General features: G+C 43.8%; 1 protein-coding gene across 2 annotated transcripts in view; it reads left to right on the top strand.

Moving 5' to 3' along the window:
* Nucleotides 1–15128: 15128 nt before the first annotated feature.
* Nucleotides 15129–25761, top strand: part of LOC139746809 (uncharacterized) — a 32311-nt gene continuing 21678 nt past the window's right edge. The window contains exons 1-3 of one of the 2 annotated variants that reach the window (XM_071658374.1): nucleotides 15129–15362; nucleotides 22313–22414; nucleotides 23094–23279. In XM_071658374.1, coding sequence (XP_071514475.1) covers nucleotides 22334–22414; nucleotides 23094–23279 — 267 coding nt within the window. In that variant the 5' untranslated portion in view covers nucleotides 15129–15362; nucleotides 22313–22333. Of the gene's footprint in view, nucleotides 15363–15485; nucleotides 15625–22312; nucleotides 22415–23093; nucleotides 23280–25761 lie in introns of those variants that run through there. The other variant, XM_071658375.1, reaches the window with a different exon arrangement.

The raw sequence follows: 25761 nt of genomic DNA, 5'->3' as shown, positions 1-25761 counted from the left end.
GACCTTCCTCCCCCCCCCTTATCTTGCCCAGACCTTCCTCCCCCCCCCCTTATCTTGCCCAGACCTTCCCCCCCCCCTTATCTTGCCCAGACCTTCCTCTCCCCCACCTTATCTTGCCCAGACCTTCCTCCCCCCCCCCCTTATCTTGCCCAGACCTTCCCCCACCCTTATCTTGCCCAGACCTTCCTCCCCCCCACCTTATCTTGCCCAGACCTTCCTCTCCCCCCCTTATCTTGCCCAGACCTTCCCCCCCCTTATCTTGCCCAGACCTTCCTCCCCCCCCTTATCTTGCCCAGACCTTCCCCCCCCCCCCTTATCTTGCCCAGACCTTCCTCCCCCCCCCCCGCGCACCCCCCACCCCACCCTCCCTCTGGCATGTGGGAGGGGGGTCTGCATGTGAGGTGTGTGTGTGTGTGGTAATTACGTGTGTTATAACCTCACGTTACAGGTGTTGTAACCTCACGTTACAGGTGTTGTAACCTCACGTTACAGGTGTTATAACCTCATGTTACAGGTGTTATAATCTTACGTCACAATCTTATGTCACAACGTACCCAGACCATGTCACAACGTCCGCAGACCATGTCACAACGTACCCAGACCATGTCACAATGTCCGCAGACCATGTCACAACGTACCCAGACCATGTCACAATGTCCGCAGACCATGTCATAACGTACGCAAACCATGTCACAACGTAAGCGGCCGTGTGGCCCAGGGAGCTGCCCTGTGGCCCAAGGTTGCTGCTCTTTGGCCCAGGGTGCTGTCCTGTGGCCCAAGGATACTGCCCTGTGGCCCAAGATACTGTCCTGTGGCCCAAGATGCTGCCCTGTGGCCCAGGTTGCTGCCCTGTGGCCCAAGATGCTGCCTTGTGGCCCAAGTTGCGTCCGTGTGGCCCAGGTTGCGTCCGTGTAGCCCAGGTTGCGTCCGTGTGGCCCATGTTGCATCCGTGTGGCCCTGGTTGCGTCCGTGTAGCCCAGGTTGCATCCGTGTGGCCCAGGTTGCGTCCGTGTGGCCCAGGTTGCATCCGTGTGGCCCAGGTTGCGGCCGTGTGGCCCAGGGTTCTGTTGTATGGCCCTTGCCAGGTACTCCCGTGTGGCCACCGACTCTCGGCACACCACACGCCAAGCTTCGGCACAATACACTCCACAGAAAATGTGAGCCACTGTGTTGCTATGTTGACCTTTGCTAAATATAGCAGGATATTGCTATCTTATAGCACTATATCTTTCTATACATTTTATTGATGTATATCTATTTATACATTTTAGTCTCATAGCTGTATATCTTTTTTGGCGTATATCTATACGTTTCTGAGGGTAACATTGTCATGTTCATATGTTGGGATGAAGTGTTGTTAACAGTTTTTTGTGTATTGATATTTCCTTTTTATAATAGGATACATAAACCTGTTACACACACACACACACACACACACACACACACGCTTGGCATGGGCTAGGGTGTGTACGTGTGTTTGTGTGAATAATAACTTTTCTGTCAACTTGAATGATACAGAGAAGTGGTGATCGAAGGGCCGGTGACATGCACAGAGCACTACATAGACTGAGGAGGATCAGTGTAGTGTCAATAGTGGTAGAAGATGTGGGGATCAGATGTTTGCTGTGAAGAATGTATGTGAGAAATACCTAGAGAAACGAATGGATTTGTATGAGGCGTTTGTGGATCTGGGGGAAGATTTGCTTGTGAGAGATTGCTTGGTGGAAGACATTACTAATATATGGTGTGGGACGAAAGGTATTAGAAGCATTGATTTTTTTTTTTCATATTAAGAATGCAATGCATGTTTGCGAGTAGGGAGAGAGGAGGCTGGAAACCCTACCCTCCTTGTATTTCAATTTCTAAAAGAGGAAACAGAAGAAGGAGTCAAGCGGGGAGTGCCCATCCTCTTTGAAGGCTCAGATTGGGGATGTCTGAATGTGTGTGGATGTAACCAAGATGAGAAAAAAAAGGAGAGATAGGCAGTATGTTTGAGGAAACGAACCTGGATGTTTTAACTCTGGTTGAAACGAAGCTCAAGGGTAGAGGGAATGAATGGTTTGGAAGTAGTACTAGTAAAGTCAGGGGTTGGTGAGAGAGCAAGAGCTAAGGAAGGAGTAGCACTACTCCTGAAGCAGGAATTGTGGGAGTATGTGAGTGGTAGGAAGTGAGCTCTAGATTGATGTGGGTAAAAATGAAAGTGGATGGCGAGAGATGGGTTATTATTAACTCTTATGCACCTGGTCATGAGAAGAAAGATCATGAGAGGCAAGCGCTCTGGGAGCAACTGGGTGAGTGTGTCAACAGTTTTGATGCAAGAGACTGGGTATTAATGATAGGGGATTCACATCAGAAGGTGGGTAATGTGGCAGTTTAGGGTATAATTGTGGGGTAATGTGGCAGTTGAGGGTATAATTGTGGGGTAATGTGGCAGTTGAGGGTATAATTGTGGGGTAATGTGGCAGTAGAGGGTATAATTGTGGGGTAATGTGGCAGTTGAGGGTATAATTGTGGGGTAATGTGGCAGTTGAGGGTATAATTGTGGGGTAATGTGGCAGTAGAGGGTATAATTGTGGGGTAATGTGGCAGTAGAGGGTATAATTGTGGGGTAATGTGGCAGTAGAGGGTATAATTGTGGGGTATAGTGTATTCAGTAGCGTGAATGGAATTGTTGAAGAGTTTATGGATATATGTGCTGAACAAGTACTGGTGATTGGAAATACCTGGTTTAAAGAGATATATACGTAAGTATACGTATGTGAGTAGGAGATATGACCAGAGGGCATTATTGGATTACATACTAATTGACAGGCTTGTAAAAGAAAGACTTCTAGATGCGACTATGCTGAGAGGAGCAGCTGGTGGGATGTGGAGTCAAAGGTTACGATTTTATCGAGCTTTCGGGAAATAGAAAATGGTATGCATAAAAAGAGGGTGATGAAAGCCAGTGAGCTTAGAAAAGAGACTTGTAAGAAGAAATACCAGGAATGTAGGATGGCAGAAGGTGAGAGCACACGAAGCTTGGGGAGTGAATTAGGAATGGGAGACATTTAAGATGCCGTACTGACATGTGCGAGAGATGCATAGGGCATGCGAAAGGTAGGGAGGTGGCCACATTGGAAGGGGAAGTGAGTGGTGGGACGAAGAAGTGAAAGTGTGAGCGAAGGAACAACGAGAGGTATATGGGCGATACATACGGTAACGGAGTGCAAATGATTGGACTAGATGTAAGAGGAGTAAGCGGAAGGGAGGTCACGAGGAAGGTGCAGAGGTTGAAAAAAGAGGGCAAATGAGAGGTGAGGGTGAGCGAGTGTCCGTAAACTTTAGAAATGCTAAGATGTTTTGGGAGGAGGTAAATAGTGAAGGGAAAACAAGAGAATAGTTAGTGGGAGCATCGGTGAAGGAGGCAAATGGAGAGGTGATAACAGGTAATGATGAAGTAAGGAGGCTATGGATTATTTTGAAGGACTGTTGAATGTGTATGTTGATAGAGTCGCAGATGTAAGGTGTTTGAGTCAGGGTGGTGTGCGAAGTGAGAGAGACATGGTGAGCGGTCTGGTGAAGAGAAAAGAAGTGGTGAAAGCTTTGCATAAGTTGAAATGGAACTTTGCAGTTGAATGTCTTAAGAAAAGTGGGGGTGACTGTGTTTTTGATTGGTTACGTAGGATTTTTCAGTGTATGTGTGTGTCATGGTGAGGCGCCTGACACGGGCCCGACCAGCTAGGTGGGGCCTTCTGCCACACGGGCCCGACCGGCTAGGTGGGGCCCTCCGCCACACGGGCCCGACCAGCTAGGTGGGGCCCTCCGCCACACGGGCCCGACCAGCTAGGTGGGGCCCTCCGCCACAAAACGCTATTGATTGTCATGCTGAGAGGAAGACCTGGTCACGCCCTCCGTGGGCTGTCGCTCCCTCCACTCTCACCCGCCTTCACTCTCACCTCCCTCCTCCACTCTCACCCAACTCCCCCACTCTCACCTCCCTCCACTCTCGCCTCCCTCCACTCTCACGCAACTCCCCCACTCTCACTTCCCTTCTCCACTCTCACCCAACTCCACTCTCACCTCCCTCCACTCTCACCTGCTTCCTCCACTCTCACCCACCTCCACTCTCACCTCCCTCCTCCACTCTCGCCTGCCTTCATTCTCACCCACCTCCACTCTCACCCTAATCTACTTTCACCTGCCTTCACTCCCACAGCTTCCACCCTCACTTCCTCCTCTCTCACTGCCACAGCTTCCACTCTCACTTCCTCCTCTCCCAATGCCTCCACTTCCACTGCCTCCAATCTCACTTCCTCCTCTCCCACTGCCTCCACTCTCACCTGCCTCCACTCACACCTTCTTCCACTCTCGCTGCCTCTGTGTTGCCACGTCGCACCAAAAAACTGGGGTTCAGTTTGGGAACAACTCACCAAAATTGTTGGTTAGTTCCATTATGAACATTTCCTTATGTAGAAGCTGTTCAAAATGTACGCATATGTCCTCCATATTGGATTTCAAAACAACCTACATTTAGAACAGATTTTATGTCTTATAAATGTGGCTTCAGGGAACTTGATTTTGGTGAATAGTAACAAGTTTTAGAAGGTAATTGAAAGTGAATGATCCCAGTTTAAAGGGGGAAAGTGAATCATTCCAATTTGAAGATGAAAGCGAGGAACTCCCCACTTCAGAGATGGTTTAAGTCGCTCTGATACTAAATTTCAAAGTAGCTGATCCTGTACTACGTTCTTAGTACAGCCTTCCTGTACCCAGATCTGCTGGGGGCATGATCTAGTCCCACTTTCATTCTGAAAGATTCAGTCGTGCCTTTTGGGGGGGCCATTTTGGACATGGAGCCTCCTCAATTGGCCTCAGGGTATCGTGGATGAGGCGTGGCACACACCACTGCCAGCTGATGGTTCGACTCCCTGAGTGAATCATGAGAAGATGGCATTACATGCCACGGCAGATCCTCCAGGACCCAACCAGCTGATACAGTCCTCTCCTCCATCTCTGCATGGCAGCGTTGATTGGCTTCGAGGTCATGAGAAATGTCATGAGCCACGAAAGGTAAATTGATGACAGTATTATCTCATGAGATATCATATCGGGATTTTTAATGTAGGTAGTTTTTTTTAGACATTGAATGTGGCGACGTCTGTGCCATCTTGGAAATGGCATCGGTCAACTTATGATTTAATGAAACGTAATAATACGCGCAATAATACCTTAAAATTGGAGCCACAATTTTAAGGTAAGGAAAAGGTTTTTAAATGTTGGCCATACTGAATTCCAGTATGGCGCTCATATACACTTTCCATTATTCGTATGTGTATAAATGTTCAAAGTGCATTGTCTGATGGTTCTCTAGGTAGGAGTGTTGTAGCCTTACCTTCTCTAGGTAGGAGGGTTGTAGCTTTACCTTCTCTAGGTAGGAGGGTTGTAGCCTTACCTTCTCTAGGTAGAAGGGTTGTAGCCTTACCTTCTCTAGGTGGAGGGTTGTAGCCTTACCTTCTCTAGGTAGGAGGGTTGTAGCCTTACCCTCTCTAGATGGAGGGTTGTAGCCTTACCTTCTTTAGATGGAGGGTTGTAGCCTTACCTTCTCTAGGTAGGAGGGTTGTAGCCTTACCTTCTCTAGGTAGGAGGGTTGTAGCCTTACCTTCTCTAGGTAGGAGGGTTGTAGCCTTACCTTCTCTAGGTAGGGGGGTTGTAGCCTTACCCTCTCTACATGGAGGGTTGTAGCCTTACCTTCTCTAGGTAGGAAGGTTGTAGCCTTACCTTCTCTAGGTAGGAGGGCTGTAACCTTACCTTCTCTAGGTGGAGGGTTGTAGCCTTACCTTCTCTAGGTAGGAGGGTTGTAGCCTTACCTTCTCTAGGTGGAGGGTTATAGCCTTACCCTCTCTAGGTAGGAGGGTTGTAACCTTACCTTCTCTAGGTGGAGGGTTGTAGCCTTACCTTCTCTAGGTGGAGGGTTGTAGCCTTACCTTCTCTAGGTAGGAAGGTTGTAGCCTTACCTTCTCTAGGTAGGAAGGTTGTAGCCTTACCTTCTCTAGGTAGGAGGGTTGTAGCCTTACCTTCTCTAGGTGGAGGGTTGTAGCATCACCCTCTCTAGGTAGGAGGGTTGTAACCTTACCTTCTCTAGGTGGAGGGTTGTAGCTTTACCTTCTCTAGGTGGAGGGTTGTAGCCTTACCTTCTCTAGGTGGAGGGTTGTAGCCTTACCTTCTCTAGGTAGGAGGGTTGTAACCTTACCTTCTCTAGGTAGGAGGGTTGTAACCTTACCTTCTCTGGGTAGGAGGGTTGTAGCCTTACCTTCTCTAGGTAGGAGGGTTGTAGCCTTACCTTCTCTAGGTAGGAGTGTTGTAGCCTTACCTTCTCTGGGTAGGAGTGTTGTAGCCTTACCTTCTCTGGGTGGAAGGTTGTAGCCTTACCCTCTTTAGGTAGGAGTGTTGTAGCCTTACCTTCCCTGGGTAGGAGGGTTGTAGCGTCATACACACCCCCAGTTAGTTACGTTTTGCACCGGGGTTAGTATCATTATGCACCCCCGGATAGCTACGTCATGCACCCCCGGATAGCTACGTCATGCACCCTAGATACAGTGGACTCGTATGAATACGTTAAGGGCCAGCTACAACGCATGACGCTTCCTGTGGAATGGTTAGGTGCCGTACTGTGCCTTTCCATGATGTGGAAGGGCTAGGCTGTCGTGCTGTGCCTTTCCCACGTATGGTTGTGGATGGTTCGATCATAACCCTCAAGTGTGGTTGTAATGTAGATGCTCTCGTCGTGGCCTGGGTGAGGGTGTGGTGGCCCGACCTGCAACATGGGGCGGAGGGATCTCTGGTGGCAGGAGGTGACGGTGAGATAAGACTCAATCAAATGTATGTTCAGTGCACCTTGACAGGATGGAGTGGGGGGGGGAGGAGGGTGTTGGTAGCATCACCTGGTGTGGGGTCACTGTGGTGGGCCGGTGCCAACACTTGATGATATACACCAACCTTACTACAGTGCCAACACTTCGTATACGCCAACCTTACTACAGTGCCAACACTTGATGATGTATACTAGCCTTACTACAGTGCTAACACTTGATGGTGTACGCCAGCCTTACTACAGTGCCAACACTTGATGATGTATACTAGCCTTACTACAGTGCCAACACTTAATGATATACACCAGCCTTACTACAGTGCCAACACTTGATGATATACACCATCTTTACTACAGTGCCAACACTTGATGATATACACCATCTTTACTACAGTGCCAACACTTGATGATATACACCATCTTTACTACAGTGCCAACACTTGTTGATATACACCAACCTTACTACAGTGCCAACACTTGATATACACCATCTTTACTACAGTGCCAGCACTTGATATACACCTGCCTTACTACAGTGCCAACACTTGATGATGTATACTAGCCTTACTACAGTGCCAACACTTGATAATATACACCATCTTTACTACAGTGCCAACACTTGATGATATACACCATCTTTACTACAGTGCCAACACTTTATGAGAAAGGTGTGGGACGGTGGACTGGGGCGGGGAGCAGGTAGCCCGGGTGGGTAGGGAGGGAGGGAGGGAGAGTGAGTGTGGCGGGAGCGTCAGGGTGGAGCGGTGGGAGTGAAATTGGGTGACCAACGGGTATCAGCACTTGCATTTGCTGATGATTTGGTTCTGGTAGCACAGACGCCCACTGGCCTCCAAAAGGCAATTGATGTAATGGCTGAGACCCTCGCGGGGGGTGGACTTCAAGTCAACCCGGGAAAGTGCCGTACCCTCAGCATGGAAGTCGACGGCAAACGCAAGACTTGGTATGTCAATCAACAGAGGACATTCCAAGTCTTGGGCAGCGCTGTCGGTTCCATGAGTCCTGAGGACGAGTACAAGTACCTCGGCATCTTGGTTGGGTCTAAGGGGCGGCGGAAGTCCTACGGCGCCCTGCTAGAAGAGGGGCTCCTAAACATCACCAGAGCCCCTCTAAAACCTCAGCAAAGGGTTGCGTTGCTTGTGGGACACTTGGTGCCCAAGCTCAACCATCGACTGGTGCTTGGTGAAGTCTATAAGACGCAATTAGCACGTATGGACAGGCAGGTGCGAGTGGCTGTACGCCGCTGGCTCCGTCTAAGCCATGACGTGCCTTGCGCATACTTTCACTCGGCTACAGGAGATGGGGGCTTGGGTATACCAGACTTTGTCTCGACCGTCCGTCTGAATAAACAGACGCGGTTCGAAAAGCTGCTCACCTCGACCGACCCGGTGATTCATGCGGCAGTTCGGGAGCCTGCAGTTATGAGCAAACTGCAGCGCTGGGCCGGACCCGCACGCATTGCTGGTCGTCAGGCGGGCAACAAGTTCGAACGCCTGAACGCATGGAGGTCCAACCTAATCAGTACTGTCGACGGGGCGGCTCTCGCTCCATCTGCGGCCGTGCCTCAGGTCAGCAGGTGGGTTACCAGCGGGAACCGTTTCATGTCCGGTTCTGATTATGTGAAGGCCATCCAAGTCAGGATAGGCGCGCTGCCGACCCCAGCCAGGGCGTCCAGAGGCCGGCCCGAGATCAACGGCCTCTGTGACACCTGTCACAAACCTGGGACACTGGGGCACATCGCTCAGATGTGCCCTCGTACCCATGGGGGTCGTGTCAGACGGCACGATAACATCTGTGCCTATTTGGCCGGGCGTTTGAGACAAAGAGGGTACCAAGTGGTCTGTGAGCCTCGCATCCCTATTGCAGGGTCCTTTCGGAAGCCGGACATCGTGGCTTCCAAAGGTACAGAGGCCTGGATAATAGATGGCCAGGTCTCTGGTGTCCACCTCGCACTCTCAACTGCACACAGGCATAAGTGCAGTTATTACGGCACCCCGGAAGTCCTACAGGGCGTACGGGATTTAACCGGCAAAGACACCGTGCACCTAACATCAGCCACTGTCAACTGGCGAGGTGCATGGTGTCAAGAGAGTGCGAGTGCTCTCATTGGGCTAGGGCTGACACACCGGGACCTAGAGGTGTGCAGTGTCAAAGCCCTAACCTGGACGCATTCCCTCTACCGAATGTGGTCCAAGAGCACAGGGTAACATAGTCGGGCCTGCCTCGAACATCTGGTGTCGGCCGTCGGGCAGGTCGAAGGTCTCTCCCCTTTGTGGCATAGGGTGTGCGGGATTAGTCAACTCTCCCGTGGCTCCCGGGCAGGTACCAGTTCCTGAGGGGCGGGTTGTCGGGCGGGCGGTGGACGCCTTGGCAGGGTTGCCCATTGCTCCCGACCGACAGGCCGTTCTGGAAGGTTGAGCGGTGCCAGGAGGTCACTGTGCTTCAGGTTCGGTAAGGTTTGTTTATATTAAATAGCCGAACCATCATCTCTCTGCCATCTCCTACTTACTTCCGCCTATGCTATCAGCAGTCTGATCTTAATCTTCCACTTGTTCTATCCATACGACCTTACTTCAATTAAACACTTCCTTCACTATCCACATGTAGTCGTAGGTCGCTTACCGACATCCACCCCCTTTTGTGTAGTTAACGTAACTCCAAAAGAGAAGCACAGTCTTGAATTAGAAAAGTAGTTAGTACTTCCTGCACGGCCCAATTGAACTAATTGGGAATCTATGAAGATAACCCACTAGGCAGGATAGTGTGGTGGTGGTGGTGGTGGTGGTGAGTGTCAGGTGGCAGCAGGCAAGAGGCGTATGAGTGCGTGTGGCAGTAGAGGACCTCACACTCACACCTCACTCCCATTAGTCACTCGTGTGAGTCATTCAACACAGACGAGAGTAGACGCGTTTTTTTAAGTGGCTATACAGTGGAGAGGTCGACTGGCCGGTTAAATTAATATTTATATATGTAGGTTAATGGGCTATACGCCTCCTCGACAAGAGCGTAAAGCGTATAGGTAAAATGGCCAGGGTGATTGGGAGAGACGCATGGCCATTTGACCATACTGGACGGGTGTGTGTCAACCGTCGCCCAAGCCCGCCACATCCTCGTGTTCCAGCCAGGCCCCTCAACCTGGCCTTGGAGACGCCATGGCAAAAACGGCCTCTTTTATATCCATACATCTATCTGTTTATCTATGTCTATCTATTTATCTATCGAATTATCTAACACTTTAGTTGCTGAGACGGTGCAGCTGGGGGGGGGGGGGGGAGGCAGTTAGTAACGCTATATGGGTGGATATTTACGAATATTCGTGCACGTAGAGCGAGTCGCGTCATGCAGCGCATCTCTCAGTCTCTCGTTCAGGAAATTCGATGAAGCCTCCAGCTTCCCTTTCGAAGCTTCAGAAATCACCACAACGTGAGGGGTCAAATCTGTGTTGAACAGAAATTCCAGATATGCCAGGCTGTCCACCTATGCTATGTGAGAAACGTGGAATGGTATGTGTCCGAGTGAGTAAGAGGGCGAGGCGCTGCAACATAGCGTGGGGCGCATCCGCCATGTTTGAATAGGTATCAGCGGTGTGCGTGGTGGTGGTGGTGGCGGCGGGCCGAGCCCTGGTGCTGGAGGGTGGCCAGGGGCGCGCGCGTCATACAGCGTAGCCTAGCGTGGTGGCTCCACACACACACACACCCCGGAACCTACACCCATCCTTGCATCTTTCATATATATATATATATATATATATATATATATATATATATATATATATATATATATATATATATATATATATATTAATAACCTGCTTCAAAAAAGACAGTATATTATCATTTATATCTGAATCATCACCAGAAAGGAGGTATATGTTTGCTACGTATCAAATACACATGTGTTTACCTCAGTCTTACAAGATTTAACCCTGGGAGGCGAGAGCCACTACCCACGGAGTTGTATTACCGCTACAACCCCCGCTGCTACAACCCGCCTGGGCATCGGGAGAGTTATTGACGTCTGCGCACCACTGATCCCTCACCCTCAGCTGCCGTAGAGTCAGTCGCTCTGGAGGCCCCACGTCGAAGTTGCAGTCCTCCCCCTCATGACGCGACATCGCGTAGCTCGCACCACTCCCCCGCGTCTCTCTCTCTCTCTCTCTCTCTCTCTCTCTCTCTCTCTCTCTCTCTCTCTCTCTCTCTCTCTCTCTCTCTCGTGTGTATGTGCGCGTAATAGTCACCTAAAGAACGTAATACAACGCTTGGTAATAGAGATACAACAGTATATTCTTGAATGTAATGGCCAACCATGACATGAGTGTTGGCGGGGATGTAATTTTCACATGACCCTACAGAGGATGATTCTGTGGTCCCACCCCCATGACATCGGTTCCCCAACCTCCTTTGTAAACCTCTTCAGGGATTGCCAGAATGTTGTGGATTCTTTATTTCATTTATTTTTTTGTTTTTATAGTACCGTTTGTTAAGTAGGTGGCTCCCCCCGAAGACTTTATTTGTCAAAGTGTTGGATTCCTCTGTTCGCCTTTGATGATGCTAACACCTGCCCAGGGGATGGCTTCTTACTTGAAGTTTTCAACTTCGACTCGTTATCTCAGGAGTGTCCGTTGTAACGGCCGTTCAGTCAGAAACACACGTGACCAGGGACAGTTTGTGGACAGTTTGTGAAATTCCTGACCAGTTTCCTCACACCTCTGCACGTTTTACCTCTGGTTTTTTTTTTTTTCGAAAAACCTTCTGCTCCTCATGAACTAACTCCCTAAGCTTTCATTTACTCTTGAACTAGTGGTCTTCATTTCACCTCTTTTGAAACAGCGTTTAACCTCTTTTGAAACAGCATTTGACCTCATTTGAAACAGCATTTGACCTCTTTTGAAACACGTTTTATCTCTTGAAACAGCGTTTAACCTCTTTTGAAACAGCATTTGACGTCTTTTGAAACCATTTAACCTTTTTTGAAACAGCAGTTGACCTCTTTTGAAACCATTTAATCTTTTTTGAAACAACGTTTGACCTCTTTTGAAACCGCTCCGCATCGTCCACCACAATAGTTCACCAACTTCACCTCTTCTTTCACGAATCTGCCATTTCCACTCTTCATGATTTGACCAAAAGATTTTACACTCCTTCAAACGAGAAATAATCAGGTGGTTACACCGAGCCATCTTTCCTGTACAAGCTTGTCTGTCAGCACACCAGTCCAGTAATTGTTCCCGTTGACCCTTGACCCTGCTCAGCCGTGTATACTCATGTACATAACACCATTTTCCATAAGCCATTTATCATCCATTATAAATCCCTTGTTAGCACACAACCCGACCGACAACCTTTTCACCATTTTCGCCTACATTTGGACACATGATACAGGGGTACCTGGTGACAGCGCTTGGGATCCCATTTTCTTCATTCTATATGAAATAAATAGTCGAAATTGAAGTGAATTCCAAGTTAGTAAACAATTGTGTGAATGGTAATGGAATGAATAAAAGCGAAAAAACTTTGAACATCACAGAAGCTTGGATTTGTGGTAGTAATTTTAATAGTATCTAAATAATGTTTAATTATTCGTACATGTTCATACTAGGATGATCTTGCTCACAGCAATATTTTCATATATTATCGTCTTCGTTAGTAACTGTTCTATGTAGGGATTCAGCAGCAGACATTAAGGGGCTTTGTGTAGACTAGCTTATATCAGTCATGTTACTGCCGGATATATATATATATATATATATATATATATATATATATATATATATATATATATATATATATATATATATATATGGCATCTCGTCCTGGTTCTGCTTGATAACCTGTTCGATAGTTGCTGTTTACATAGCAACTGCGCGTTCGCTGAGTCTGGCAACTGAGTCATTTTTACCTAACGTGTGTGTGTGTGTACGTGTGTGTGTGTGTGTTACATCTAGATTACTGTTATCACCGTCATTCGCGTGTTACACAATTTATATTTGAAACTTAATTTTATCGTTAAAGGCAGGACACAGTTGAGGTGTGTTCTTGTTTTGCTTATTCGAATCAGATATCAGTGTTTGTCAGTTCCATTTACTGTTTACTGTATGGGTACTTAAAGGACATACATAATTTTGTTATGTATATATATATATATATATATATATATATATATATATATATATATATATATATATATATATATATTCCTATGAGTCCCCGTGGACTCATAGGAATATCTTGATCACGCGCAAAATTGTGATCCTTTCCAATATATATATATATATATATATATATATATATATATATATATATATATATATATATTGCTTAATCTTACTATGTCATTTTGATAAGATTGCTCTGTCGGCACTCCAGGCTTCGAATCCTAGTTACGGAATATTGAACCTTCAGACTTGCGTAACTTGAGATTTATTTATTGATTTATTTATTCAATATTATTATTATTATTATCATTATTATCATTATTATTATTATTATTATTATTATTTTGAAGTAATAGCTGAGTCAGTTTGGCTGTGGTAATGACAGGCTGTATAAGCGGTGTTGGGGGGGGGGGGGCTCATGCTTGTACTGGGTTCAGAAAATGGGAAGGAAACGTTGTCTGGAAAGGTAAATGATATTAAATGCATGCGTTAATGTTGACGCTAAAGGTATAGTACTGGAACATCTGATTCCAGTAAGTTAGGGGCTAATGTTAGTTTCTCTCTCTCTCTCTCTCTCTCTCTCTCTCTCTCTCTCTCTCTCTCTCTCTCTCTCTCTCTGTTACATACCAGTGTTATCATTCATTAGATACACCACTAAAAGCCACTTTCCTGAAGGGAATCCGGTAGTTAAGATGACGCTGTTGAGAAACGTGTTTTCCTCTTTTCCATGATAAGTCAATTGTACAAAAACACCAGAAGCAAGACCACTCTAACTTACACGTTCATTATTTATGGAGGGAAAAATTTTTTTATGATAAATGATCGCTTGCAATAAAAGAACAACACGCAAGGTTATGAAATTATTTGATAATTATTGTATAATTGACGATTAGATACTTTAGTATTAAGTTTGGGCTACGATGTACAGTTACATTTTGCGCTGGTGAAAGTGAATTTTCAGGAAGGTATTAAAAGCCGCTTTTTATTTATTATTTAATCAAGTTGCTTGTGCTTCCGGGTGGGTTGGGTTACCCCGGATTATTATTATTCATTGTATCGTTAACAGCCAGTGTGTGTGTGTGTGTGTGTTGCCATACTTATCATTTACCTTATTCATGTCATCAAAACATCCATAAACGTAGCATTTGCACCTCATAACACCCACTATCGCAGCCTCACACCCATCAAATTCTCGTAACTGTAACATTTTTTTTTTGTTATGATTCATTGCACTGCTTCAGTGAAACGTGTTGTAGAGTAAGCGGCTCCTTTTAATATACATGTTGATTTCAGTTGCAAAACAGATTTGCTTTGCTAAACCTAGACGTGTGTGTATGTGTTAGTAGTGTATGCGCACGCATATATCTGGTACAAACTCAAATACTAATAATCTGCTTTCGTTGAGACCCGCTTTGAATTGGCTTCGCCGTACATACGTGTGTTAGTCACTCCTCGTGATACACGGGGCTGTCGAACAAATGCGGGATATGGTTAGCATTTTATTGCCTCTTAGAAACGTTTACGCTGAAGGTGTTAAGAGAGGCCTTGGCTTAACGTTTTCTCTCATTTGTTGGTTTACAGAACCGTAAACAGAGCTCACGCGGGGTTCATGTAACTGGGATAATGTTGTCACTTGAAGCGTATGGAAGACGTAACGTTTGAATGTCTCATTCGATTTATATGGTATTAAGGCAGTGAAGTTCAGGGTTTGTCTCGGTGTGTCGTCAGTTGCCGTATCAGGCTGAAATTGGCTCAGGAGGAGGCAGGTTTAGAAGGGGATGTGATGCCGTCATCAACGGTGGCGTTCGGCGGCGGACGTAAGGGTGGCTGTGTAGCGGAGGGCGGCGTGCGTGGCCCCTCCACCCTAGCAGCTGCAGGTGGTGGCCGCGGCGGGTTCTTTGTTTGGGAGGAGCTGGGGTGGCGGGGTCCTGGGGAGGCGGGACCAGGGAGGCGTCAGCCGCGACCCCCCGTCGTCAGGAGGCAAACACACATACACACACACTCACTCACATACACACACACAAATACGCACAGAAAACGGTCCGACTCCACGACCACAGAAAACGTACTCGCACGTGGTCCGATCATTTGTGAAAACAAGACTCTAAAATCTGAGTAGTAGTGATCACTGGGGATGTTATTGTTTCAGATGAAGGAATTATTGCATGACAAGTGATTACAGCGTGTTGAGGAGAGGCTAGGTGTTCTACAGGAGTGTCCTGGCGGGGCAGGTGGCGTGGGCGCGGCGGTGGTGGCGGCGAGAGTATCTCAGTACACTCGGCGGGGCCTGCTGCTGCTGCGCCCACCGCTAGTTCTACGTCCACTGCTACTCATTCTCAGGTATTTACCTCGTAACAGCACCGATTTTAAGTGGATTTGTACAGTGTTGGAACCGTGTAATGCTTCCTATATGATGTGTCGGTGGAGAATGAATACTGACAGTGAGTGTTATTAAATAATCGAAGGGCGTCGCTGCCCTCGCCTCTCGGCGGCGGCGGTGGAGGTGGCGGTGTTGGTGGTGGTGGAAGTACAGTGGTTGCCGGAGACAGGAATTCGCCGTTCACGCCCTCCACCACATATTCTCCCGTTATATATCACGAAGGTAATGCCACCGTGTTCTTAGTTAGAGCTACACTGCCACAGTGTTGTGCCGGATGCTTTCGGGGCCAGGTTGTGGTAGAGGAAGTTGAGGTGATGTGGAGACGCTGCAGGCGGCGGCGGCGGTGGTGCTGTGGGTCATGGTAGGAGTGATGACGCCATATTCATGCGTCTCTCTGTGGGCCTCGCCCTGGGGTTTTATTTCCTTTCTCATGCAGTCACAGTTATTGACAATAGGTAGCGTGAGGCCTGCATGACCTAACCTGTTGCATAGTGAAGTAGAGAAAAAGTGGATAGAGCTTTCACTGGCGGCAAGCGGGGGGCAGGGTGGACCTGACAGGCTGGAGCACCCAGCCTCCGGGCACCTGGCGAGGGAGGAGGCAGGGCGACCGCTCCAACCGCTTGGCCTGGGAGGCCCCTCATGACACCCCACGTCAAAGCCATTGGACGCATTCTCGCCTGTTACTAGGAGAGGAGTACATAGACCAGTGTATTTGCTGTTTATGATGGAGGAGTCAGATAGGCCAGTACTGTACATGATAAGGGAATTAGGACCCCTCACATGCTTGTATATATGAACCATATCACACTACAAAGGTGTAATGATTGAACTGAAAACAGTCTGGGCCAAGCCTAGGGACAGTTAACTTATATGTCGTGATTTATGTTTCATTTGTTTTGAAAGTAAACTGGAAACAACAGTTGAGGTCTGGCTTATCCATATGCTTTACTTGTATCATTGCTGTGTAAGGAGAACCTGAGTGTAGATAGTAGTTATCTTTTCCCCCAGATGGGGCGTAAAGAAGTGTAGTGGACTGAGTAGAATTGGTTTTCAGTGAATTTATGTAATTTTATGAAAAATACTCACCAGTAGTAAAAAAAAAGTAGTATTTAAGCATTTGAAAACTTTTGATCGTGATTTTTTTTCTTTTTCATAAAGGATGTTTATAATGAATTTTTTCCCTGATTTTATCAAAAATGAGTTTGGTCAGGCGAAAGGATATGTCTGCATTCATTATTTTTTTTATTAGACACTTTTTGATTCTGATGATTGTATGAGTCATACTAGGTATTGTTATCATAACTGTAATTTTAGTGTCGTGGAGGATGATTGTATGGAGAAATGATGGAATCATTTGCTATGATTTCAGAAATTGCCAGTAGTTGAAGGAAAAGTTTTCTCTCTCTGGTAGGCTTTGTAAGATTACCTTGACAAGTGATTTTTTTCAGTTACTTTTTATTTTTGAAAGAATCCATGAAAGGCCTTTGCATTTGATTCACTGTTGCTATGATGATTATTACAAAGATAGAGCCGTATTGTGTAAAGAAATAAAATTTATAAAGCTTATCAAATGATGTGTCTGTATATGACTTGTTGAAATGCTTTTGATACCTTCATTAGTTAGCAGTTTATACTTTTACTCGATATTTGAGAAGATTCTGCCTAGATTATTTGGTTTGAATGTAGGTTTGTTCATAAATCAGTTCAATAGTCCATGTTCAAAATATAGTAATGTATTTGAGGGAATCTTGATTTGAATCATACCCACTGTGTATATCATGCTCATGTAACCCAGCAAAACGTGATTTAGGAATTACCCTTTATAGAAAGTATCTCTAGGTGATGGATCATTGCAGTAGTTGCGAAGATAAATAATTTTACAAATAAATCAAAATATACTTCCAGAGGACATTCATATACATGGAGAAAAATATTATTTTTAACCAAAAGAATGCAGCATGTACAATGACATGATTATGGAAATGATTTTCAGATACCTTAAACTCGTCATTGAATTATGCTGTAGCACAGATTATTTAGAATTACAATATTGCATATAGAGCTATGTAAAGAACAAAAGTAGAGCAGGAGCTGCAAACAGCAGAATGCTGTTGTATCATATTAGACCTGATTATAGGCTGGGGAACCTACACCAGCACATCCTTCTCATACCTAATTTTAGATACACTATATTTGCAAACAAAAGTATTGATTAATTGGTTGTAACATGTTTCATGTGAATTGAAATGTAAAAGTTGTAGATTTAGAAAGTAACAGAATACATATTGATGATTACTGGGATTTGTACAGAACCTATAGTGGGTCCCCTTAATCATCACCTTCCTATGGCTCCAAAGTAGGTTTATGGTCAAACCACTCCCCCCTCCCCCCAGTTTTGAACCATGGTAAAAGCAATTCTTAAGAATGCATATGGCAAGTGTTTATAGTCTTAATTAACACCAGGAGGTAGAATTTACACTGAAAAAAACTTTGGTGCATTGTCATTAATTAAAGGCACGAAGTTTGAAGTGTAGTACCTCTGGTGGAAATTTGATACGATGAAGTGTTTTTGTGAAATAGGATATGATTTAATTACCTCTCTGAAGTAGATATAGGTAATAGATATCTTGTGAACTTGTAACACTATAGATTCCTTGTACATGCATTATCATAAGATGGAATACTGTAAATTCCTACTTCATGCAGTATCTTATCTAGGTAGAACTCTGAATTCCTAGTTCAAGCAATATCTTATAAAGATGAAACACAGAATTTTTAGTCCTTTCAATATCTTATAAAGTTGGAACATTGTGGAAGGAGAGGAACTCGAGAATCCTTTTTTAAAACTTAGAAATATGAAACCCATTTATAACACTGATTTTTTGTTTTTTCATTTTGTGCTGGTTTAATTTTTAGATTATACACATTAAATGATTGTTTTTTTATTGCTTTTTTGCAACAGTGTTCTACATAGCTTATCTGCATTAGAGATATTAAACAGTCCCAGTGTCCACAATAGTTATAGACTTTAAGTGTTTCAGTAATACGTTATCAGAGGAAATAGTCAAAATGTTACTCACTCTATGTATAACAGAGAGAATAACATAAGAATTGTCGGAAGAAGTACTGACATTTTTTCTTTACTACCAACAAGAAAGGATTCAGGAAGCATTGTATTATATAACAGAGGATTAACAGTAATCTGACCTAAGATGGGTAAATGGAAAGTAATATTGTAAAAAGAGAGGAGATAGTGAAAGCTTTGTATAACATGAAGTGTAGTCAAGCAACAGGAGTAGACAGGAATGCAGTTTAGTGTCTTGTGAGAAGGGTAGTCAGGCTATTAAATGTCTGTACGAACCAAGGTGAGGTCCCAGAGAACTAGCGGAATGTACATAATGCCTCTGTATAAAAGCAAAGGGAACAAGAGTAAATGCTTGAATTACAGAGTTGTGAGTCTGTTAAGCTTACGTAATAAGGTGTATGGCATGCACAGAATATCAGATTGATAAGGAGCCGTGTGGTTGAAGGAGAGTTGATGCATGGACCTGATGTTTGCTATCAAGACTTTGTGTGAGAATACTTGAAGAAAAGGAGTGAATCATATGTGGCATGTATAGATCTGTAGAAAGTGTATGATAGGAGTGACAGATGCTTTAGAAGGGGCTATGAATTCATAGGATAAGTAGAAAGTTAATGAATGCAGTAAGGAATGCTTACCTGGAGAAAAATGCTTGTGTGATAAGGAAGGGAGAAAGGTGTGTGGTTCCAGTTAAAGGTGGGTCTGTGTCATGGATGTATGGAATTTCTATGAATGTTTAGTTTTTATGGACATGATGTTGAAGAAGGTGTTTGCTAAGATCTCAGAGCAACGGTCAGGCTTTCAGTATACTGCTAATGGGGCTGAGGGGCATCAGAGGTAGATCAGTCACTGTTTTTATATGACACAACACCGGTGACAGACTCCAGAGAGTAGCTTCAAAGGTTGACTCTTCTTCACTCTTCCTATGACTAAGCTGTCCTACCACATCCAGGTCGGATGTTGGGAGATTTTGTGAAAAGAGAAGTTGATCGTAAATTTGAACAAAGATAAGGTAATGAAGTAAACTAGAAGAATGAGGCAGGATGTTTTAATGCAAGTTTGAATGGGAAGAAGTGGAATGCTCTGAATACCATATAGTGGATATGGCAGTAGTTCTAGTTGCATTAAGAAGTGTGTGAAAGGGGAGGTTTTAGGGCAAATATGGTTATGTTTGAAGGGATAGTAGTCCCAACAGCATTGTATTGATGAGAATGAATGTATTTGAAATTAAAAGAAGATGGATGTATTGGAAATTTATTGCCTCATGGTGATTTGTCATGCAGCATGGCTTGATTGTGTGAGAAATGACATAGTAAGAGAAGTGGGTGTTAATGTTGTGTTAAATGCAGTCTGATTGAGAGAGCTGACCTGGATGTGCTCAGATAGTCTAGTCATAGGATGAGTGAAGAAAGAGTGACAAAGAGGATAACTTATCATTAGTGAAGGGAGCTAGGGGGAGGGAGAAACAAGATTGTGAAGATGAAATGAAGTAGAGGTGGTTTTTGAGTACTGGGCTTGAACATACAGGATGGTAAAAGTTGTGCATTTGATAGAGTGAATTAGATCAATGTGGTATTTGAGGGATGACATGTCAGTGGTCTAAACCAAGTTACATGAGGTGGCTGTGGATGGTGGGCTCTGGATTCACTACATTATACATGATGTAGAGGTTATATATGGATGAGGTCATTGTTCATGTTCCTGACATTGCCTCCCTAAGTTTGGAATAGCAATTGGATGTTAGAAAAATATGCAGTCATTTTAGTGGGTTGGGCTTTTGACTTCCCTACTGATGTAACATTGCTAATCTTACTTAACATATGATTAATGGGCTACAGTTTTGGTGGGTTTGGAGTGTATACAACTTCTTGAAACAAGGAGGATTAGTTTTCAAATTAGGCATCATTACACAGGGAGCTTGGTTCAGAAATCCTCATGCAGATCTAAACAGCCTATAAAGAGATGTTGAAGTAGTTCTTGACACTTGGAAGCCTTCAACATTCTTCTGTGAATAATCATGAGCCTTAGTTTTTCTGGATATAAAAGTGAAAGTTAACCCAAAAACATTTCTTTCTTAAATTTGTAGATATACTGTGTAAAAATATTAATTATTTGTGCAGAAATGTATTTTAGTGTTAGAATCTTCTTATAGATTGTGTGATTCATCATAGCCGTTTTTACAATGTTACATAAGCTTAACATCCACTGACTTAAGATTTTGAAATTAGGAAAATTGAAATGTATGGTATGAATACTTTTTCAAGTTGAAGGGTTATAACACACCTTATTATGGATAGAAAGTTGTTATGTGATCATGTACAGTACTAAACAAGGAGAGGCAATTTTTGCCAGTAGTAGTATGCTGGCGAGTTCTCCACAACCTGGTGTTGACATGCCTCAACTGTCACTGCCCCACTTATGTAGTGTTTTGATGCATTTGGTCTTTTTCATCATTATCAAATATATTATCACCTGGATCTTGAGATTCTTCATCACAGTTGAGCACATATCGCTCTGTCCATGTACACTTAGTAGCCAACTGTGATATTTTTTCCATACCATGGCTGAGGGGTAACTTGAAGAACTCATGTAATTATTGTATAGGGAGGCCCTTAGTGTCTCACACCATCACCATAGATCATCAGAAAATTTATAGTTGTCATGAAAACACAGTACTTAGGTCTGTGTGTGGTCTCCAATACCAGGCAATGTAGATATGTAAAAGGTCTGGTTAAAGGATTAGAATGTAATGTTTGAAGGAGTGTCTGTCATCATTGGACAAGTTTTAGAATAGTGTCATCATTAGATTCAAAACCCTTCATTTTTTAAGGGAAAGCAGGGGTATCTTTTCCAAGGTATGATTGTTTTGTAATGACTTGAAGAAAGTACCAGTCTCAGTAAGCTCTAGGCTCTTTACATATCTCATTTGTGCTGTACAGATATTTTTTGTCACATTATCTGTCCTGGTTTGACTTTGGCTTTCATCTTTCACAAAATGAGGCAAAATTTCTCCTATTTCCACACAAGGACTGTGATGTGGGATCCTTAATTTTGCAGATTTATTCCCACCAAAGTGATGATTGGGGTCCCAGCTGTTCATGAAAAGCAAAAATAAGAAAGCTGCATACAACATGAAATATTTTGCTCAGAACAATCACTGCTTGCCTAACAACCATTAACACATTACACCAGAATGAAACAAAGATCTTACCAATATGGTCCCACCCCAACATGCATGGCACTCAATATCTGTTTAGTAGAACCAGAACCCTCCCACCCAAACCTGTTTATAGCTTACTAACCACAAACCCACAGTTAGGAATAGAAAGCTTACCCTTGCCTTACATTTCAGTAACATCTGCTCACAGATCCCCCACCCCCAGCAAATATAACATTGACAAAACATACGCAGATTGAATTTACCCACAAGAGTAAACATCCAATTTCCCTGCTCAGTCTTAAACTCCATCCCACCAAACATATACCCATCAGGAACCACACTCCACAGACAAACTCAAGTCGCACTCTCCCACCCGTGCTCAAGACATCACCCATCACATTAAAACAAATACTGTTTGCTTATAGCCTAAGACCCTTCATGCCTATGATGCAACTACCATAAAGAAGACACTGAATATTTACTACATTTCCCTGCTGCTGGAAGTAGTACAGTCTTCAGCTGCAAGTGCTTTTAGAAAGGGTCTGGATAACACCAGGAGTCTTTCATAGAAATTTGTCTTTTTTTCTGCCTCTGTCATTAACATTAGGTTTTTATGCCTCATAAAAAAGTTAATATAAGATGAATTTTAGCAGGTATCCTTTTTTCAGGCATAGGGTCGTGAGGACAGAATGGAGGAGGGCTACCTAGCACTACGATGGAACAATCACAACACAATTTTCACAAAGATCCTCACCCTACTCAGGGAACAGGTATGCCAGTGTTAATAGCTCTACTAAGGATTTTTTGTCATTTATATTTGTTACCCATTTATGTGGGCTTCTGCTGGAGGAATCAGGTAAAATATGTATATGTGGTCAGTATCATATACAAATGCTGTTCCTGGTTATTCTGTTCCTCAGTCTTCTTTACTGCTGTCAGTTGGCTTTTGGCTTTCCTCCATAATGTTGTTGCTTTTAGTAGCTTTTGCTATTACTTGTTTGTTGCTGTTACTCCTCACCGTTTCGTACTTTTTCCTCCTCCTTATATCCTCATTTTTGTTCTGCTTTTATATTTTTGAATTTCAAAGAACATTGTGTTCTTTCAATGAACAGATTTCTATTATAAGTGATTTAATGTACTTGGGTTAATTGTAAATTGAAATCACAGTTTGCATTGTACATTCTTTGAGGGTAAGAAAGATCTTGATTAATTATGGAGTCTAAATTGTGATGATTAAACGATGTCAGGTTGGTCATGGAAGGAGCATGTCTCTGATTGATTATGGAGTCTAAATTGTGATGATTGAAGGATGTCAGGTTAATCATGGGAGGAGTGTCTCTTCTTCTAATGATATCTCTATCAGTCTTTAAATGATTTCTTGGAATAAGATGATACATTTTTCTACCTTTTCTTTTTAAACTAGTTGAATCAAATTAACATTTTTTCCAGGAGGCATATGTAGATGTGTCATTGGCATGTGCTGGAAGGTTATATCCAGCTCACAAGTTTGTGCTCTCCACATGCAGCGATTACTTTAAGGAAATGTTTTCCAAGAATCCTTGCAAGCATCCTATTGTCTTCATGAAAGATGTATCCACAAAAGATATGGAGGCCCTACTGGATTTCATGTACAAGGTCAGAATATTTTGTTTTTAATTGGGAAAATTCTTTTCATTCAGTTTCTTTTATTATTTGTTCTATATATCTTTCTGTTTATGTGTTGTCATTAGCTTCATTCTTATGTACCTAGGGTGAAGCATAGTGCATATAGGCAAACCGAGGATGAAGCAAGTGCAGATAGGCACAATGCTTTTGAGGGACCTTATGATGCAAAACTGTTCCTTTCCCAAATCAACCAGGCTAAAGTGAGAGCAGGGATGCTCAATTCCTTGGGGATTCACTTAATATTTATATATCTATTTATATATTTATTTATGGGTTAAAGTGGAGGGAGCAAGGAGACCAAATTTGTAGATGGAAAGATGAAGTGAAAATGATTTTGAGCATTTAGGGCCTGAACATGTTGAAGGGTTAAAGGTGTGCACTTGATTAAGTGAATTGGAATGGTGTGGTGCATTAAGGATGATGTGCCATCAGTGGACTGAACAAGGGCATGTGAAATGTCTACATTAAACCGTAGAAAGGTCCATGGGGCCTGGTTATACATAGGCAGATGTGGTTTCAGTGGAATGCACCTAACCACTAGGGAATGGATGTGAGTGGATTTGGTCTTTCTCTGTTCCTGGTGCTACTTTGGTAACATGGTTGATGGCAATTATGGATGAATATATATATCCCTGGGGGTAGGGGAGAAAGAATACTTCCCTCATATTCCCTGCATATTGTAGAAGGCAACTAAAAGGGGAGGAAGTGGGGTGCTGGAAATCCTCCTCTCCCATTTCTTATTTTCCCAGAAAAAGGAACAAAGAAGGGGGCCAAGTGAGGCTATTCCTTTGAGGCTCAGTCCTCTGTTCTTAATGCTACCTTGCTAACTTGGGAAATGGCGAATATGTATAAAAAGATATTATTTATTTATTATACATAATCACTGTTTCCTGCATCCGCGAGGTAGCGTAAGGAAACAAACGAAGAATGGCCCATCCACTCATATACACGCATGTATACATATACTCCCACATACATACATATGCATATTAACAAATACATACATATACATGCAGATGTATACATACATACACATGTGTATATTCATACCTGCTTGCCTTCATCCGTTCTTGTCGCGACCCTGCCCCACAGGTAAACAGAATTGTTATCTGCGAGGTAGCCCCAGGAAAAACAGACAAAAAAAAGGCCACATTTGATCTCACTCAGTCTTTAGCTCTCATGTGTAATGCACCAAAACCACATCTTCCTCTCCACATCCAGGCCCCACAGACCTTTCCATGGTTTACCCCAGGTGCTTCACGTGCCCTGGTTCAGTCCATTGACAGCACGTCAGCTCCAGTATACCTCATCGTTCCAATTCAATCTACTCCTTGCACACCTCTCCCTCTCCTGTATGTTTGGGCCCTGATTACTCAAAATCTTTTTCACTCCATCCCTTCACCTCCATTTTGGTTTCCCGCTTCTCCTTGTTCCCTCCACCTCTGTCATATATATCCTTTTTGTCAATCTTTCCTCACTCATTTTCTCCATATGTTCAAACCATTTAACAAACCCTCTTCTGCTCTCTCAACCACTCTTTTTATTTCCACACATCTCTCTTACCTTTTCATTACTTACTTGATCAAACCACCTCGCACCACATATTTTCCTTAAACATTTTATTTCCAACACATCCACCCTCTCCTCCGTACAAACTTATCTATAGTCCATGCCACGCATCTATGTATCATTGTTGGAACTATTATTCCTTCAAACGTACCCATTTTTGCTGTATGAGATGACGCTCTCTCCTTCCGCACATTCTTCATCGCTCCCAGAATGTTCATCCCCTCCCCCACCCTGTGACTCACTTCCACTTCCATGGTTCCATCCGCTGCTGAGTCCACTCCCAGGTATCTAGAACACTTCACCTCTCTTGGAAAAGCAAAAACTGGAGGGGAAGATTTCCAGTCCCCCTGCTCCCTCCCTTATTTGTCGCCTTTTACGACACGCAGGGAATGCGTTGGAAGTATTCTCTCTCCCCTATCCCCAGGGATAATTTATTTGAAGGAATAGTAATTCCAGCAATGGTATATGGTTGCAAGGTATGGGTTATAGATAGGGTTGTACAGAGGAGGATGAATATGTTGGAAATGAAATGTTTGATAGCAAGATGTGGTGTGAGGTGGTTTGATTAAGTAAAGTAAGGGTAAGAGAGATGTGTGGAAATAAAAAGAGTATGGTTGAGAGAGCAGAAGGTATGTTGAAATGGTTTGGACATATGAAGAGAATGAGTGAGGAAAGATTGACAAAGAGGATATATGTGTCAGAAATGGAGGGAACAAGGAGAAGCAGGAGACCAAATTGGAGGTGGAAGAATGAAGTGAAAAAGATTTTTAGCAATTGGGGCCAGAACATACATACATACATAAACGCCCATACACGCACATAAACATATCAACATATACACTTGAACATACATATACACAGACATGCACATGTACATATTCAT

Source organism: Panulirus ornatus, chromosome 66 (genome assembly GCF_036320965.1).
Source record: "Panulirus ornatus isolate Po-2019 chromosome 66, ASM3632096v1, whole genome shotgun sequence".
NCBI classification, from domain to species: Eukaryota; Metazoa; Arthropoda; class Malacostraca; order Decapoda; family Palinuridae; genus Panulirus; species Panulirus ornatus.
The sequence above is the reverse complement of the archived record's forward strand: the minus strand, read 5'-3'. Positions and strand labels throughout refer to the sequence as shown.